Source organism: Echeneis naucrates, chromosome 3 (assembly GCF_900963305.1).
Source record: "Echeneis naucrates chromosome 3, fEcheNa1.1, whole genome shotgun sequence".
NCBI classification, from domain to species: Eukaryota; Metazoa; Chordata; class Actinopteri; order Carangiformes; family Echeneidae; genus Echeneis; species Echeneis naucrates.
The window spans coordinates 10,230,084-10,248,226 of record NC_042513.1 but is presented as its reverse complement, the minus strand read 5'-3'; the positions used below and the strand labels follow the sequence as shown (position 1 = coordinate 10,248,226).

General features: G+C 38.6%; 1 protein-coding gene across 1 annotated transcript in view; it reads right to left on the bottom strand.

The window, feature by feature from the left end:
- map2k5 (mitogen-activated protein kinase kinase 5) overlaps nucleotides 1-18,143 on the bottom strand; it is a 46,516-nt gene that overhangs the window by 12,728 nt on the left and 15,645 nt on the right. The window contains exons 9-19 of the mRNA XM_029497804.1: nucleotides 17,073-17,112; nucleotides 16,881-16,949; nucleotides 16,400-16,481; nucleotides 15,795-15,856; nucleotides 13,794-13,842; nucleotides 13,594-13,667; nucleotides 12,486-12,536; nucleotides 12,262-12,333; nucleotides 10,705-10,734; nucleotides 6,291-6,317; nucleotides 5,884-5,916 (exon numbers count right to left, since the gene is read on the bottom strand). Of these exons, the coding sequence (XP_029353664.1) occupies nucleotides 5,884-5,916; nucleotides 6,291-6,317; nucleotides 10,705-10,734; nucleotides 12,262-12,333; nucleotides 12,486-12,536; nucleotides 13,594-13,667; nucleotides 13,794-13,842; nucleotides 15,795-15,856; nucleotides 16,400-16,481; nucleotides 16,881-16,949; nucleotides 17,073-17,112 (589 nt within the window). The remainder of the gene's footprint in view (nucleotides 1-5,883; nucleotides 5,917-6,290; nucleotides 6,318-10,704; nucleotides 10,735-12,261; nucleotides 12,334-12,485; nucleotides 12,537-13,593; nucleotides 13,668-13,793; nucleotides 13,843-15,794; nucleotides 15,857-16,399; nucleotides 16,482-16,880; nucleotides 16,950-17,072; nucleotides 17,113-18,143) is intronic.

Sequence of the window (18,143 nt, the reverse complement as noted above, 5' to 3'; positions counted from 1 at the left end):
AGTGGTTTATATATCTATATATCAGCCCTGAAATGGAACCGGTGCCCTGCTGGGATTGGCTCCAACCCATTGGCTGCAAAGTCGTAGCTGTAGTTCAGATTGGTTAGTTTTTATATTATTAAATTATTGTTATTATTCTCGCTCTAAGGGATGGTGTGTTTAAGGGATGCTTTAAATCAAATCAGATTTATTTAGATAGCACCAAATTGTAAAGTTACATCAAGGCACTTTACATATAGAACAAGGCTAGATAAAACTCTTTATAAAATTATTTAAAGAGACCCAACAGATCCCCCGATGAGCAAGCACTTGGCAATGGTGGCAAGGAAAAACTTCCTTTGGGGGGGGCGGCCATCTGCCTTGACCAGTTGGGTGGGGGTGGGGGGCAAAGTTGGGAAGAGTAGGGAGAGAATTGGAGCAAGAGGAGGGGATATTGAGCACATGACACTGTATGAAGTTCATAGAAAGGGTGCAGCAGGCATTGCAGGAACATTGGGTAGTGATGATTCACCACCTGCAGGATGAGAACAGGGAGAGAGAGGAGAGGAGCTGGGAGAGACTTCAGGGAAAACATGGCTAGTACATAGTTATACATGGTTAGAACTGGGAGAAACAGGGACTTCAGGGGAAACATAGTCAGTGGTATGTTTGCACATGCAAGGGGGAGGGAGAGAGGGGGGGGAGGTGCTCAGTGCTTGCCCCGGTTGTCTAAGCCTACAGCATACCGAAGGAGTAAGTGAGCTTTGACTTTAACTATAAGCTCTGTCATACAGAAGGCCTGCTCCTGAAAATTGGCTGAAGAGTCCGCCCCCCGGACCGATATGGAAGTTGGTTCCATAGAAGAGGAGCCTGATAACTGAACGATCTGCCTCCAGATTTACTCTGGAGACTCTAGGAACCACAAGTAAACCTCCATCTAGAGAGCAGAGGGGCCTACTAGGACAGTAAGGAACTATGGGATCTCTGAGATATGACGGAGATTGGCCATTCAGAGTTTTATACATTAACAGTAGGATTTGAAATTATTTTCTGAATTTTACCAGCAGCCAGTGAAGAGCGGCTAACACAGGAGAGATGTGATGTCCTAATTCCTGTTAACATTCATGCAGCAGCATTCTGAATCAACTGAAGGCCTCTCAGGGATTTGTTCGGACATCCAGATAGTAATGAGTTACAGTAGTCCAGCCTAGAAGTTACAAATGCATGGACTAGTTTTTCTGTATCCTCTGGCAGGATGTTCCTAATGTTGCACAGGCTTGGTACTGTCTGCCTTCACTGGGGAAGGAACAATATTTTTTTCCTCCGCTGACAAGAGTGCTGCTTTCCCAACGGTTTTTGTTTATACTTTGCTGTAGTAAACTGGGAAGGACCCATAGCTTTAATGCTCACAAGCTCACTGTGGGTTTTCATGTGTTGTTTGATATTTTTTATGTGATGAAAGTTACATAAAGCAAATAACTGAATCAGTTATTTATATTAATTCAGTTATGATTAAAGACCAATTCAGTTAATACCGGGTATTTAAAATATAGTTTTGTATAATATGTATTATAGCTATTAAATCTATAACCAAACTGATCAAACTAAAATATCAAAACACTTTTATTTCCGAGTGAACCTAGTCTGAAAATGTCTGTCACCTGTTTATGTGTGCGTCAGGGCTGCTACATTGTCAATAGATGCTCTAACAACCATATCATGCAGAACAAGTGTGCCAGACTGACCCTCTTTTAATGTCCCTTATCTCATTAATTAATCAATTTTCCTTCTTTCACTCAGGATCTTCCCCCAACCTTTTAGTATCAGCAGGAACATGGATTAATATTTACACTTATTTTTAACCTTGATATCACAGCATTAAATTAAAAACTAGATCATATTTTCTCAATTCAGCGCCAGTAAATTCTATCAGAAACTTAAGCATGAACATGTTAAAAAGTAAAAAAATAAAATAAAATAAAATAGGAATTTGTTACAAATTTCACCAATTTTTAGTTTTTGTTTATAGTTCTCAAGAAAAAAAACAAACAATACAGATGGACAGTGACTGTCCATTTTAATTTGTTAATGTATAGAAAAGTCAAAACATGGGATCATTCCAAATGAATCAACAAAGTAGCACCAATTGAAACAACTCTTGATTACTAAAACATTGCAAAGCACCGGCATATGTATCAGGCAAGGATTATGTCAAAAAGAGGAGGTGCTATCTGGAGGGTAAACTGACAAGCAGGGGGGTACTGGATTAAATTTATAATTGGATGTCACTGCTGAGACATTCAATTATGTATGTAATAAAGATATAAACAAAAATAAACAAACTACCACCATTCACAAAAATCATAAAGCTTGGGTCCACTACTAGGCACTTATTTAGATGCAAAGAATTAAACCTCTCGAAATCCTGCTGTGCCATTAAAAACACCTCTGGGCAGTGTTCGCCATTCCTTAATGCTCTGATCGGCAGGCTCCTGCAAACCATGATGCATGAACCCATTTAAATTAACAAAGGAATGGGTTCCTTCTAATCTCAATACACTTCACAGTGCTGCCGCTATTTGGATGAGCAATATATCATAGCACAAGCGCACATGTATACACACACACACGCACACGCACAAACAAATGCCCTAGAGCGTGTGTGCGGTGTGGGCTAAATCTGATACATAATCTCTATCTGCACTTTCTACACATATTTGTATGCACATGCACCTTTTTGCAGACACAACCACAAACACACACATTTATGCATGTATTCATGTCTCCAGCTGAGAGGAACACCTCTGCAGCTTTGATGTGGCAGCAGGCGATAGCACAAAGGACAAGCAGGCTGATGAAAGTGGCTAGTCTGTATGAATTATTCCTCTGGTAGTCAATGCGCTCTACTATGAGACAGAACACACACACCACGAGGGTACAAGTAAATATACATGTCATTGCCATGAAGCAATTATTAGGCAAAATTAGATCAGTAATTACAGCCTTGAAAATAAAGTGGGAGTTCTTTATTCGCGGAGCCAGTTGGTGTTACAAAAAACAGAGGAGAGGGGCGCATTAATGAGACTGGACGGCAGACAGATGGTACGAACTACAGAGAACTTCTTAAGAGACCCCATGTGAACAGTAAGAGCATGTTTCTCTGCCACGCATTAAAAAGACGGACTATACGTTATTATGGTGCAAGTGCAGATAGGATGCCCTCATGAGCAATGTCCTGAAACTACTAATTGAAACTGATGTAGATGACAAATGAACTCAAGTTAAAGCGGCACCAGTTTTTGGCTTCAACACAATTTTAAGACTGACCAGAAGTGCACAATATAGATTCCAGCCAAATGTCTTAAAGGCAATCCTATTGAGGGTTAACACATTTTCCCCAAATGGTCATGCAAAATAATAAAAACTGACCACATTTTTTTCCCCCTCCTTGTCAATCAAAACACCAGGTTTTGCTGTCATTATGCCATATTCTGTGTCTTTATGTATTTATGTGAGGCAATTTCTACTTGGGCAATAAACATCTCTCTTAGGATCACAATTTGTCTTTGGTGACTCACTCGTAGACATAAGACTTCACTATATTTAATGTTATTTTTAGCAGTATTACAACCAAATTCATTCAAATTGGATTCTGACTGAATATGTAAAGGTAGTAAGCCAGAAAACATACTAGCCTGTAAATTGGTAACCCAACTCTTTAAACTGATCTGGGGTGATGGCGGAGCAACTAACAAAAGCCTCTCCTCAGCGAAAGTTTGGGGGAAAAAAAAAATAAATAAATAAAAAGGAGAGTGTGAGAAACCAGACTCTCATGTAATGAAAAAATTTAACTGGCCTTAATACTTTCTGAATACACTGTACTTCTATTAGCAGTAACATCATAGAAGCCTAATACTTTTTAAGCTGTTACAGCAACTTGTATCGCACACACAACAGCAAAGCACCACAATCAAAGATGTACTCATCAAAATGGGAAGTTATTAATTAATGGGTTAATGGGTGTTATTAAATGTCAATGAGATATAATTTACCATCTAATAACGCCTACAAGGTTGAAGTCAGGTGTGTGCATTGCAATTAAAAATAAATCATCAAGATGATAAAACAGAAATGATCCATTAGATTAAAAAAATGAAATAAAGGAAAGCGTAAGAAGGGGAAAATGGTCATAAGTCATAAACTGGTAGCAAAATGCGAAAAAAGATAGAGAACTTTTCTGAGCGGTCTATTTTATGTATTCACCTGGCACCATACTTAACACTAAACAAATACTGGTCAGTCTCAGGCCTTGGTCTCATCGATTTTATATGATCTTTGGCCGAAACACTCTTTTGAGTTTTAACCTTATTTTGAACAACACATCCACCAGCCTGGACTGTTGGCACAAATATTTACACATCTGTTGTCGGGTTCATGGATTCAGACTGTTGATGCCAAATTCAGACCTGACCATCTTTGATCCCCATTGAAAATTCTGTGGATTCAGCAGACCAGCTTGTTTCTGTATTCTTAAACTGTCTCGCCTTGATGTGCCTGTGCTTGCTGTGGCCTCTGACTTCAGCTAGAACTGTAAAGACTTCCACAGCCCTCTATCAGCTCTAGCAACTGTGGTTATTATCCGGTCTCCCTAATCAACAAGGCGTTTCCATTCACAAAACTTGTGCTCATTCCATTTTTTTTGGTTTTTGTAATTTCAGCCAGTTTGACACCAGCAGTGATGCCAGAACCATTGTCAGTGGGATAATTTTTTCCAGTTACCTGCCATTTACTAGAGTGGCTAAAATCTATATAACTGATCTGATGTATCACGCTTACGCTGCGGAAAGGTATATATGAGTTTCTCCTAAAGTGCCTTGTGAGTTTAGATACTTCCCCACTTGAGCAGCTCCCAACCTTTACATTCTCTTCCAGAGACAGTTTTTTCGACGGGTGCTTACCCTCTTGTCTCTTCTTCCAAAGCACTGCATCACCTAGGACAGTGAGGTGGTGCTGATCGCTAGGGACAACAGAGTTTACCCTCGCCCCAAGGGGAGACGGCAAAGGGCACAGGAAAAATAGTTTGAGTGATGCCACTGTCTGGCTGACGAATGAACGGGCCAGCTCGGGTCAATCCATTATTTCCAAAAGCATTTAATTATTAATTACGGCCAATCTATAGGCAGTTAAGGACAAGTGACACTGTGTGTTTAATGTGCGATATGGTTGGAGATGACAGTCTTTGGGCTGCTGGTTCAAGCTTGTGAGGTCTTGTAGCATTTTTGTTATATACACTTCAGCAAAGAACTCGGGCAGTTGATGATAAAAAAGTGTTGTGAGAATGAGTTGGACATTCATTTACACAGTTACTACAGTAGAAATCTGTTCAGGTTAGACTCAGGTTGCATTACACTGCATAGTATGCAGGTTTTATTTTGTATTTGTTTTCAAAAATAAACTTTGTGTTAGAAAGAACATCATGATCAGATGCCACCTATGCCATGCAAAATTAATATAAGGAGTGATGAACACACCAGATATCACTTATACCCAAGTTCATCATATGAAGCTATAATGTGCCATTCTTTGGTGTATGAAACATATTCGCCTGCTACACTTGTGGCAAGCGTCTTGGTTAAACAAATTGTTATCTCCTTTGATACCATCTCTGCGATATAGATTTGAGAGCTGTGTTTTGTGTGCGCGTGTCACTCATGATGGGTCCAACCTCTACAGTGATGTGTGTGTGCATATGTGTGTTGCCTCAGGCAGCTACATAGGGTGAAGGGTTGAGTGAATGGGGAGCAAAGCCGCCTGAGTGGTTTGCTTCATTAGGAAACAAAATATAAGCTTTCCGGGCCATTAGGACTGACTTTAGATGCAAAAGCACATAAGACGACGACTCACCTCATCAACAATGCATTGCAGTAACTGGAGAGGCTGAAAGAGGGGAGACACAAGGAGATGGAGGGGGATAAAAAAAAAAAAACAAGCCAGTCTACATGGAATTTCTTGGCAATAGGGAAGATCAAGTGTGATGAAAATCATCTACTTAGATTAATCAAATGCAGCAAGCTCAGACAAAGCCTTCTCTTCTCTTCCTGAATGTTTTTATTATTCCATAATGGAACCTAATGTAATACCAACAGTTTAAGCATGATCTCATATTTCATTGTAGAAATGCAATTTGAGTGTTTGTTGGTTTTTTTTTTTTTTTTTTTTTTTAACAAATGAGAGAGCCACTGAAGAGTAACTGACTATAGTGTGGGAGACCTCTATTTTCTTTCCTGCTATTCTAATGCAGTAAAACTTACCATTAAAGATCCTTGGTTTTTCTGAATCTGCAGGGCAAGACAGAGAAGCAGAGATGAGGCAGTATGTAATTAGCTTTTCATAATCAAGACGATACACTTGGACACATTATGATCAGTAGGAGAAAATTATTGCTTTTGTGTTGGCAATTTGTGAGTATGCATTAACACCATTTCCATAATGAAAACACACAAATGTTAATGGCCTTGCTCTCATTTGTGGAGAATGGGGGAAAAAGATCCACCAATACTAATTTTCAGAGTAGTACTTTCCTGCCCTCCAGGTTATCTAGATGTGCAGGGATGTAGAAGCACTGTTACAAACAATACAAGGGAGGGCTATAATGAGAATGCACAATGGGTCTATTTCACAGGTGCAGCACTGACAATAAATAGGGCAGGACATAGTAAGTCAGATGCCTTAACAAATGGTGAAAATGGGGTTAATTTTTTTTTTTTTTTTTAATTATTATGATGTTGTTTTTTGTTTTTTTTTTAGAAAAGGCAAAAGAAGAAAATGCTGATCTGTGAGTGGACCATGGCATAAAACCCCACAAAAAATCCTGACTTAGAAATGAGAAGGTGTAGCCACTGTCTCTACGATAATCTTGTCACATGTATAACACCACTATAAACCTCAAGTCAGACCGGCAGGTCTGAATTTCTAAAAAGCCAAATTTACAACATCTAAGCTCAGCTAAATGTCTGATGTGGGGTAAATAAATTTCTTCAGGTCTTTTGACAGTGCATTAGGGCACTTATTGATTCACTCAATTAAATACAGGTTTTCACACTCTGTAAATACCAAGAGACTCCTAAACTGCCTCTGTGTCCAGTTTTGCCTGATTCAAACACATTAAAAGCAACTATGGAAAACTAATTTGTTCAGAAATAATTACTAGGACAAAGTAGCATGCTGCTACAGGGGTTGAAATTGGATAGTGGGAGACTAACTTATTCAAGCAAAATTGAGCCCTTATCCTCGTACTAGGTAGCTTGACCACATATCAAAGAGATGTTTAGTAATCACTCTCCATCTTTCACTTTTAACAGCCACTCACCACTGTGTGCTGATTATCTGGTTGTCCTGAGGGTAAACATGGTTTAAGATGATATTTATACTTAAACTAGACTTTCCAATTAGGATCTCTTCAAATTTTCTTCTCATTACTCATCTAAGATCAACAAACAAACTCATGTTTGATGAACAGGGTTTGTTTCCATGAGTATATAGAGGAGTGTGCATTAGGGTGTAAATAACTTGATGGGTTTATCCCAATTCAACTGTAGAGGTGCAGGACATAAGTTTCTTCTTCTTTCTCTGAGCTGAAGAACCTAGTTACAATCCACACCAGTGGCTCTTTGATGATTTGTGGAAAAAAAAAAAAACATAAAAAAAAAAAAATATATATATATATATACATTTTTTGATGTCAAACGATTTCTCTTCCTTTCAAGAGGAACTCAATAAACACCTCTAAAAGATCAGATGGCTGTTTCACTCCAAAAAAATTTAACAGACATGTCTTCAAGAGTGAGAAATCACACAATTCTTATCAATGCTCTCTTTTTGATCAAAACTATCAGTTTAAACAGAAAGGTGAGAAGCTTCTGTGGATATGAACAAGGGCAGTCCAACCCTGCCAGCATACAGACATGATGTGAAGAGGGTGGATGGTGACATGTTTTTCTCTTTTTCTTTAGTGGGGGTTAACTTGCATGCCATTAAAAATCTGCCAACATCTTCTGCCCTTTACTGATGTCCTCCAAATCTTAGCAAAAACATCAATACTGCTCACTTTAGATTCCAACTGGTAAATCTAGCCAAGAAGACCTCTTTGATGTGTGATAATACTCTATGAAGCCAAAGTCCTTTCACAAATGGGCTGTTTTGGGGAAGCCAAGTCCAAGGCCATGCAGATTTGCAAATTTACAGATTCAAGACAGAAATGGTAATTATTTTCTTTAGGCCTGGCTACAGATAAAAGGGAACTCAAATATACTTAAGTGAACTTATATCCCATTTCCTAGAGGATATGTGATCAAGCAAAATACAAAAAAAGACATTGGAGCTGGCATATAGTGCTGTGGTGATTAAAAAAAAAAAAAAATCATAGCAAACATCATTTACAACATACATTTAGTTCATGGTACTATGATGTCTTGGGTTTAAAAGATGCAGTGATGTGTAATGGAAGCTCCTGAAACATGCTCACTCACATGCACACATACACATGTACACACACAAAGTATTTCATCCAGAAATTCATTCAAATTTCAGATTATGACAAAAACGGAGAGAAACAATGACAACCAGAGAGCAAACAAAAAGACATCAAATCAATCAGAAGTAATAGCGCTGGCGGCTGTATACACATCACATCAGGTCTGGTGTCTTCAAAGACTTTCAGAGCGAGCTGTGAAGAAACTCCATTAACTTCTGACAAAGAATACAAATGAATCCCGACATGTGGTGAAGTGGAATTAAAGAGACCATCTCTAATCTTGACAAACATAAGGTGATGACTACACTGTGCGTACATGCACAAAAACTGAATGAAAACTGATGCATCAACTAAACAAAATCCAGATTTAAAACCATTGGTAAGCTCACACTGGCTACGAATGTAAAGGGTGAGTAAGAGACATCAAACAATGCTAAAATAGCCCTTTCAAAAGTACAATTTATGAACACAGCAAAGCTAAATTCAGTCTAGTCTACAGTGGAGACTTTGATACTATTGATTCTCACCCTCTCTCGTTCATCTTCTTCAACTTCTTACTCAGTTTGTACTAAAATGTTCTCTGAGAAGTGTGGCCTGGGGGTTTTGCACAGACAGCTGTGTAAGCATCTGCAAAAATGACAGCTTAGGGCCGAGGACTTTGGCTGGCTGCGCCTGACAAGCTGGATCTCAATGCTCTCGCCACACCACTCCGCTACAGCCTGCAGGTGAACTGTCTGCAGTACCATATGGAGTTAGGGGAAAATTAACACCAAGATGAGTAAGGCTGAATGACAGTGGAGGGCTTAAACTAAACTACGGATATTTTGTCCACCCCATTTATATCAGTGAGGGTAGACTAAAATACCATTCATTTGCAAAAATACCCTATCCTGATAATGGAAGCCTTAAGTGAGGGAACAAACAGCTGCACTCATTTGCTCCCTTACACAAAGGTTTACATTTTCTTCATCACAGCTACAAGTTTCTTACACATGGTTGTTTACTATGGCTAAATGCAATCAGGTGCTGAATTAATTCTTGCCCACTTCTTTTGCACTTAGAATGCTATAGACAACATGCATCGGATAACATCTTCAGAGGGAAATGACAATAACATCTGAAAAACTTAAGACCCAAAAGATTTAAAAAAAAAAAAAAAAAAAAAAAAAAAAAAAGATTTCAAAATAAAAAAAAAAATCTCACATGACAGTCAACTCAAACATTTACGAATATAGGTCTTTCTTTGCACACAAACAATTTGCATATTAGGAGGACGCAGTCATTGGGCAGGCAGTACACTGGTTCCATCACAATCTGCTCCTTTCATCAGCCACAATACTATTTCATTTGAGTGAGTGTGTTGTCCAAGCGTTACATACATCAATTAGACAAAATGTCCATATGCAGAATAATCTCAAAATTCTGATCATTTTCAAACTGTTAAAATGTCACAGTTAGTGTCCATGGCTGGTGTGCTAAAGAAGATATTAAAAACCCCAAATCTAGCGCTCTATAAAATTTTTCATAGATATATAAAGGTTTTCAAGGCTTAATTTTCAAATAATCACAACTAAGTTCCAAGAACAAAATCATCCCCTTTCCATCCCATGATGATGGGTGGCCAAGAGGTAACCTGAGGTAACCAGATTTGGATTGTTTAGCTAGGGATTGGAACGATAAACCCATCTTAAAAAGGCTAATTAAGACTTGATGGGATTGGGAAGTCACTTCTGTGGTCGGCAATTACATTTGAGCAGGTTTTTAGCTTCGTGTAATGAGGGAAAAAATTAACCCAACCCATTCATACCCATTTACCATTCAGTTGGAGTTTACATCAATATTGGTAAATTAATCTAGGAAATACAATGAATGGCAGAATCTAACAAGAATTCAATGTCAAACTTTTTTGTTTCAATTTGAGCCATGAATGATGATCAGTGCCTTACATCTACATAGTAGTTTCAGCAAAGTTTCCAAAAAAAGAACATTTTCTCAGTTTTATCGAAACGTTGCAAATCATATAAGTAATTGACTTAGTCAATGTATATAAATATAAAAATATAAATATATAAATTATGAAATTATGAAAAGAAAAATAACTTAAATAACCCCCCCCCCCTCCCTCCAAAAAAAAGAAGATAATATGCAACAAATGCCATTGCTTAATCAGTAAATAAATGAAAATACCTCACCTGTGGGTAGGGGAACATGCCCAACGCCAACTGTGTAAAAAAAGGTAAATAGTAAGTGCGACCGAATATTTTCAGATATTCTAAAATTTTGAATCTGTAAAAACATTAAATTAGAAAAGGCTGAGTCAGTACTTGGCATATGGCAACATCTTGGGAAAACTAACAAACTCCAATCAAGCATCATGATACAACATTTGTACACATTATAATGGACAAATTTTGTAAGTTTATATTTCAAGCTGCATCTGTGCCCTGTGTGTGTGTCTGGGTATGTGTGCTATATATCCCTCACAGTATGATGATATCCATGATAACACAAGAGCAGTGACTTTCAAGGGGCCATTACAGGTTAGTCAACACTTCTGACAACTTGCATGCTTCACAGGGGTAGAACTGTCTTATAATGGTTGTGGTGTTGGACTCCACTAGACTGCACAAGTGCCTGTATCGGTGCATTAATGTATACAGGCCTTTTCAATGCCAGAGTCTCACTGATATGGAATTCTCTTGTGGACACAGAAGGAAAATGCTGCTAAAGCCTCTCATGCATGCCGGATGTAAGACTTTCAGTCTTTGAGGTAAGCTTAGTGCCCACATGCTGACATTACTACAGCTTCAAACATCAGCTATTAGTTAATAAGCCCTCTACAATTACCCCCAACAGAGAACAAAATAAGGGGATAAAGAAAAGAAGGGCAGGATTGTAAGGTTGTATGTAATGTGTTAGTTATTTTGGGTGGTCGGGAGGGGAGGGGGGGGGGGGGGGGGGGGGCGCTCGTTGACCTATGGCAATTCACTTGGGGTATACATTTTTCATCTTGGTCAAAGGCAGCTTATTGACAACATTTTGTTATTAAAATGTCAAAAGATTCACAATCTTTCCTTTAACATAAATAGACCAACTAGAAGGCAAAAGATCAATCCACATTGAGTAGGACAGCAAGCCATTTCATTTAACTTAATTCACACGATCACAGCTAGAAATAAAGGGAGCAGGGCCATGAGGGGGTCCACTGTTTTAAAACTCCATCTTTATCACACAAGGATCACGTCAATAATTTTGACATGGCCTCTTCTGTCTGAAGTAATCCATTATTGTTATAATTGTAATGATATAACATTATTGGCTAACAAAGGCAAGGCAGAAATCCCCATCATCAGTTATACTGAGGAGGGTTTGGGGGGTGTGTGTGTGGGGGGAGGGAGGGGGCGCTGTGGACAGAAACAAATGGAGAATCAATAGTGTCAGTAGGTAGACAAGCGACCAGGGAAGTCTAATACTGAAATTAAAATGTTATTTGAAAATGAAAGGTGTCAGTTAAGCTTTCGTTCAACTCTATGGGGACAGAGCAACAGAGATACCACTACTAAGACACGCAAAAACACATTTGCAGCTTATGCTGCTCAGTCAATGAGCAACAGCCAGTTGCTCAAGACACAACACAATCTATTGGATTTCAAACACACAATCACTTTAATTTGAATTTATCGCCCTTTGCAAAAACGTTTGCATACCAACACCATTTACAGCATGAGGCCGTTTATATATTGTCATACCTCCATGAAAGAGATTCCCACACTCCAAACATCAGCGTGAATACCATACTGTTCCCCTGATATCCTTTCAGGCTGTGGAGCAAAAACAAACATTAAAAACTGCCAGATCACAGTTAGATGCTCTTATTGCTGGAAACACTAATTTCCTCTGCAGCGCAACTTAAAAAAATAAAAAAATAAAACAAAATAAACTGAAATGAGACTGAAATTAATAGGTCACTCACTGCCATGTACACGTTGGTGCCAACATATGTTTTGGCAATAGAATTCACCAGCTGAAAAATAAAATTCATCAGGTAAGAAACAAAGTTGCATATCTATATAAATTGAAACTATCCAAGCAACTGTACTATTCAGCCTGTAAGCTCTGACGTAACTTCTTAGATCCATTATTTCATGTTGCATATCAGGGAATAACATATGGGAACTGGAACTAACTCAGACTACATATATCAAATGACATGCCATGTTAATATTATGGGCTGCTCCCAAATGCTGCACAATGGAAAAGGGGTAAGACAAGGACACATTAGTGTGCCTGTGTGTGTATCCGTGCAATGGCACAAGCCATCAATGACAGGACTGTGATAACGAGTGTATGTTCCCCAACAGACTGTTATTTTATTTATTTATTTATTTATTTTTATTATTTTTAGGAGAATACCCTGCAGAGTGTGAGGGAGGAAGAAGTTTGTGTGTATATTTGAAGGAGAGGTAAACACAAAGACAGAGTTAAAAAGATAGAGGACGAGTCAACACTGTGCTACACATACAAGGTGTAAAATTCACCTTGGCGCATCCACCGAAGTGGAGGTTAAAAATGATTAACAATTTTCCACAGAAGGGGTGGTGGGTGTGCATGTTTGCTGAAAGGGGAGACAGAGTCCCAAGGGTTGATGTTTTGGGGAATGCTGAAGGTCTGTCCCTAATGATTACATTACAAACAGAAAGTGCCACACACACAGGCGTGCGCGCATACACATACACACACGTCTACTGAATACATATCAATGAAGCTTTGCTGTTGTGTGTGTGGGTCATAATTATTACAAGCGATTTTTTTGGAGGCTGCATTACAATAGAGATGGGTGGGTTAATGTGAGAGGAAGACCCTTGGGACAGCTCTAATGTTTTGAGTCGAAAATTAATGCAGTGATTGACAGATTGACCATACACACACACACACACACACACACACACACACACACACACACACACACACTGCACAAGACTATGGTGATGTAGCTATAGAGAATTGTTTTCTTCTCTCTTCCATCTTTTTGCTCTCTTACTCTCTGTCTCTCCTGTGCTCACACAAACAAATCAGCGTACCTGTGTGCTGACACCAAAGTCACAGAGCTTGACTTGTCCTCGGGTGTTCACCAGCATATTGGAAGGCTTGACATCTACAGAGACAAACTGCTTGATAGAACTGCAACATCAGCACTCAGTGGCTTGTCTTTATCAACTCTGCTTTTTTTTCTTTTTTTCTTTTTTTTTAATAACACAAACCTAAGCAATACCTTACTCACCTCTGTGAAGTATCTTCAAGCTCCACAGATATGTCAGGCCTTTGACCACCTAGGCACACAGGCGACAGAAAAAATGCATTACAGTAATTTCAACAACATGCAAACAGCATGCTTAGCCTTTGATAAACAGCTTGGTGCAAAGACTGTCAGAGATGTGATTTTTGTCAGTAATCTCAATTGAGCTATCCTGACACAGCTCCCTTGACAGCTAATACGAAAATTCATCTGGCTGATCATCACTGTCAAATGCTTCCAACATGTTGTGTTTGATGCTAACGGGAGAACAGGTGAATTAGATACTTCACAGACACGTTATCTGGGAGAAGCCAAGTATGAGAACATATTTTTAGTGACCAGGGGGATCATCTCTGCCAGTGATAAAGATGTTATTCAAAGATTTTAACCTCCTGCTTTAAAATATAATTCCCTCCAAAAATAATTGTTCTTCTTGGGACATATACTTCAACATACTCAGCCCAGGTGACAGGAAGAACCTGACCCGACTCTGAATTCATCTATCTGTGAGAGTAAACAAAAGAACAAATAAACAACAGACAATAGTTTTAGTGTTTCAACCACACTAGTTTAGACTGTGGGTCATATTCTGGCAGCAAAAATGTGACTCAGGTTAGTCTCAGGCCTCAGCTGTGGTCAATCAGGTGTTCAATATCAGTAGACTGAACACACAAGCATACATGAAATATTTCTTTACAGGGAAAATAGCCTCTACAGGATCGAAAGACTATTACACCTTGGTATCCTTTGCACTGAAAGAAATCATGAAGTTGCTGATATTTCTCTTAAATTAGTACAAGATAAGAGAATCCTGATCCTCAACCTTTGTGCAGTCCTCACATGTTCCCACAAGAGTGCCATGCTGGCTACACTCATATGGCTCCTCTGTCTGGATAGGTCATTTTATTTTTTCTGTAGCTAATACTCATTTCCCAATGTCTCACACTGTTTTAGGCTGTTTTTTCTTTTAATTTGTGGCTCATTGTAACTAAGTGTAGCTTCTAGCCTCCAGCCATCCATCCCTCATGCACAACAGTGTCTAACATAAAATTAAGAGAGCACAAAAGCTCTCTGAAGTCTTGCTGCCTGAAAAGGTGCAAGTGCAACAACTAGCATGTGCAGCTTCACTCACACCCTCTTGGGTGCTTATCCTTCAGTGACCATTAACAACTGTGACAGTGGAAATGAGGGAAAGCTGTGAATTAGAATTAACACATACTAAATAGCTGTCATTGTTTGATTATGGACAAAGTTAAAGGGGGAAGACAGAAAAGGGGAGCTGGAGATAGGAGAAGGTTAATGAGCGTGGAAGAGAAACAAGCTTTTATCAACTTCAAGGCCATTTCTATCAAAATGCTAGTTTTAACTGAGAGTGGAAAAGGAGGAAGAAATGAAGAGAGGTCAGAAAAGGGGAAAACACTGACTTTGTCCATCACTTCACCCAATAGAGGCTAATTGAAAATTTCACACCTGTGGTTCTCTTTTCTTTCATTTCATTAATAAAATAAGTGAGTTTTTTCCTAAGGCCTGTTCTGTATCTCACAAATGAATAACAGGTCACAGTGAAAGCTGTCTATCACGCTAACACACACACTACAGACACACTAATAAATTACTTAAACATTAAATAAATAAATTCTGATTAATTTCTAAAAACTCCAGAAAACATCCCTTGTTTTGAAGGCTTTTCACTGAGTAATCAAAATTCTAATATGGAGAATTAGTATTTTCAGGGTTATACTTATTGCCTTTTCACATACACGATATTTACTTGAGTGCTTAGGTCCACAACAATAAGCATATCAAGAAGCAAGCACTGCAAGTCACATAGCTTGAATATGAGCAAAAAACTTAGCAAATATTTCCTCTTAAGACTTGTTTAAAAAAAAACAAAAAAACAAAAAAACAACAACAACAATGTGAACTGTGGAACACTGAGTGGGATAAAGTGCAATATTTCATTGAGGTGTTCTCATGAAAACTTACGGCCACAGCGATCCTCCCCAAAACATGCTCTGGAATTCTTTTGTACACGTCCAGAGATCCACCTGCAAAAGACACTTTATTTCTTAAGCCAGGAATATAATTAAACACAATTTGTAACTAAACTCATTAAGTTATACAGTAAAGAAGAAACAACACAACTCATTGATTTATTTCCATGTTTAGTCCAATAGTAATTTCTGTCAAAATAACCAAGTACAACTGAAAAGTTTCAAAAGTAAGAGAGTGCTGCAGTGAGACAGACTTTGCTGACAAGCTGGTAAATGTGTGAAACAGGGGAGTCACTGCATTAACACACACTTGGATAAAATCGTCCGACTAAAAACATAAACACTCCCCCATCTCACACCAATCCAGACACACATATACAAATGCACTTAAGTCAAGGTTTATCACACCCTTGTAGCTTTTAGCACAAAGGCATGGTAAGCAGCTCACAGAGATAAGATGTCTTCTTGATCTACAGAAGTGAAAATGGATACACAGTAGAGAGACAGAAGACAGGTCCCCAAAGTCTCTTCTACACAACTCTGGCTAGCAACAACACAAAGATGTAATCTACTGGCTTCAGTTCAAAAGAAACTTACCATCCATAAATTCTGTGCATATGGATATCCTGTTCTCCACAAAAAACGCGCTGAAGAAAGTGATTATGTAGGGTGAATCACACTGCAATCAAGACAAGAAATAGCATATATTTATAAAAATAATCTTTATACTCTAATGTAAAATGTAATAGTGGCACTGAATTGTACCAAATTTAACAAGGTTTCTCATGATCAAGTTATTGTTATAGGTGTTCAAAAGCATCATTCAACATTTGCTACATTTTTAATCTGTCAACTGTGTATTCATGTTCAATGTTTTTGACACCTTCCGTTTCAGAGTCTCTATTCTCTCAGTGTTCAGTGAAGCTGAATGTTTTAGGTAAAACTGAAAAAAACAAAAACAAAAAAACTTTGTATGCATAGAAGGAAAGTCAAAGATGACATTGCTGATGCATTGTCCATGAGTATGTTGCCAGTGTGTCCCTCTACTACCGATCACTGGCTTCATTCGAAAACCAACCTTGTAGAGAATTTCTAATTCTGACATGATCTGCTTCTGTAATTCCACTGTGATATCCAATGGGATCACCTGTAATCAAATCATGGGGAAAAAAGAAAAGACACTTCTTTTAACAAACACAAATTTGATCTGTAGATGTTCCCACGGGGTCAGTGGTATCAAAGGTATCATCAACATGGAAGAGGTGCTCACCTTGACAGCTAAAACCCGTTTCCCATGAATGTGGTATGCCCTAAAGAGACAAAACAGATATGTCATAAAACTAGGGAAAGCAGACGTTTGGGTTTATTTGGGTTTAAAGGGTACCCAAGTATTGTTGTTTCATTTTCCAAATGAGGCAACTTCTCCAAGCTGCTTCCAAACAACCTACCTGCCAAGTACACAGAAAACTAAAGCTCTGGTTGTATGATAATGTACTGAGGATTGTGATGAAATAGTGTTATGTAATTATACATTTTGAACAGAAAAAAAATGAGATATAGAAAATAGAGTGTGACTTCACAAGAACCAGAACATAGGCTATATTAAAATAATTCAAAGTGATCAGTAAACTTAAGAATATAAATGATAATTCAATAAAAATTCAAGTCTAATGGGTTTTTGAACACCAGTTAAGTCGACAGAAGTATGACAAAATACCTGTCATTTCCATCAAAAGGTCAGAGGTCACTGTCCAAAACCAGATCCTGTCAGCATAGGCACTTGGTGTTCCAGACAGAGTTTTGAGTTGCAGATAGAGCAGCAGCCACAGGCCGTCCCTGTAATTATTTAATTATCCAACTCCTTAATGCCAAACGCCGGCTTTAGTTACAGTCCTTGAAGGTTAGTTTACGCTACCTCAAGACCTTTCAACATATAATCCTCAAGGACGAATAGGCTCCAACAGCTGTCAGGTGAAAAGGATGAGGCGGGGGCAGAGTACGTCACACAGAACGGCCTCTTTTGCAAGTAGACTTGGTGAATGTGATACCTGGCTACTCACCTGTCAGTGGGTATTGCAGAGAAAATGTCTATGGTGCAAGGTGTGATTAATGCGTCTTAGATTAGTAGCATCACATTGCTCTTCGGCCAGACACCTCTGCACTGGCCCAAGCCTTTAATTAATGACACCTATTAGTGCCATGTCAGGTACTAACCCACAGTTATAAGAAACCTGAAATATGCTGCATACAAGCTTTACTTTAGCCATATCTTTGATAGCAAGATTCATGACTGCTGAAAGTCAAACAGAAATTAGGCTTCTCAAAGAGTTCATGTCCTGCA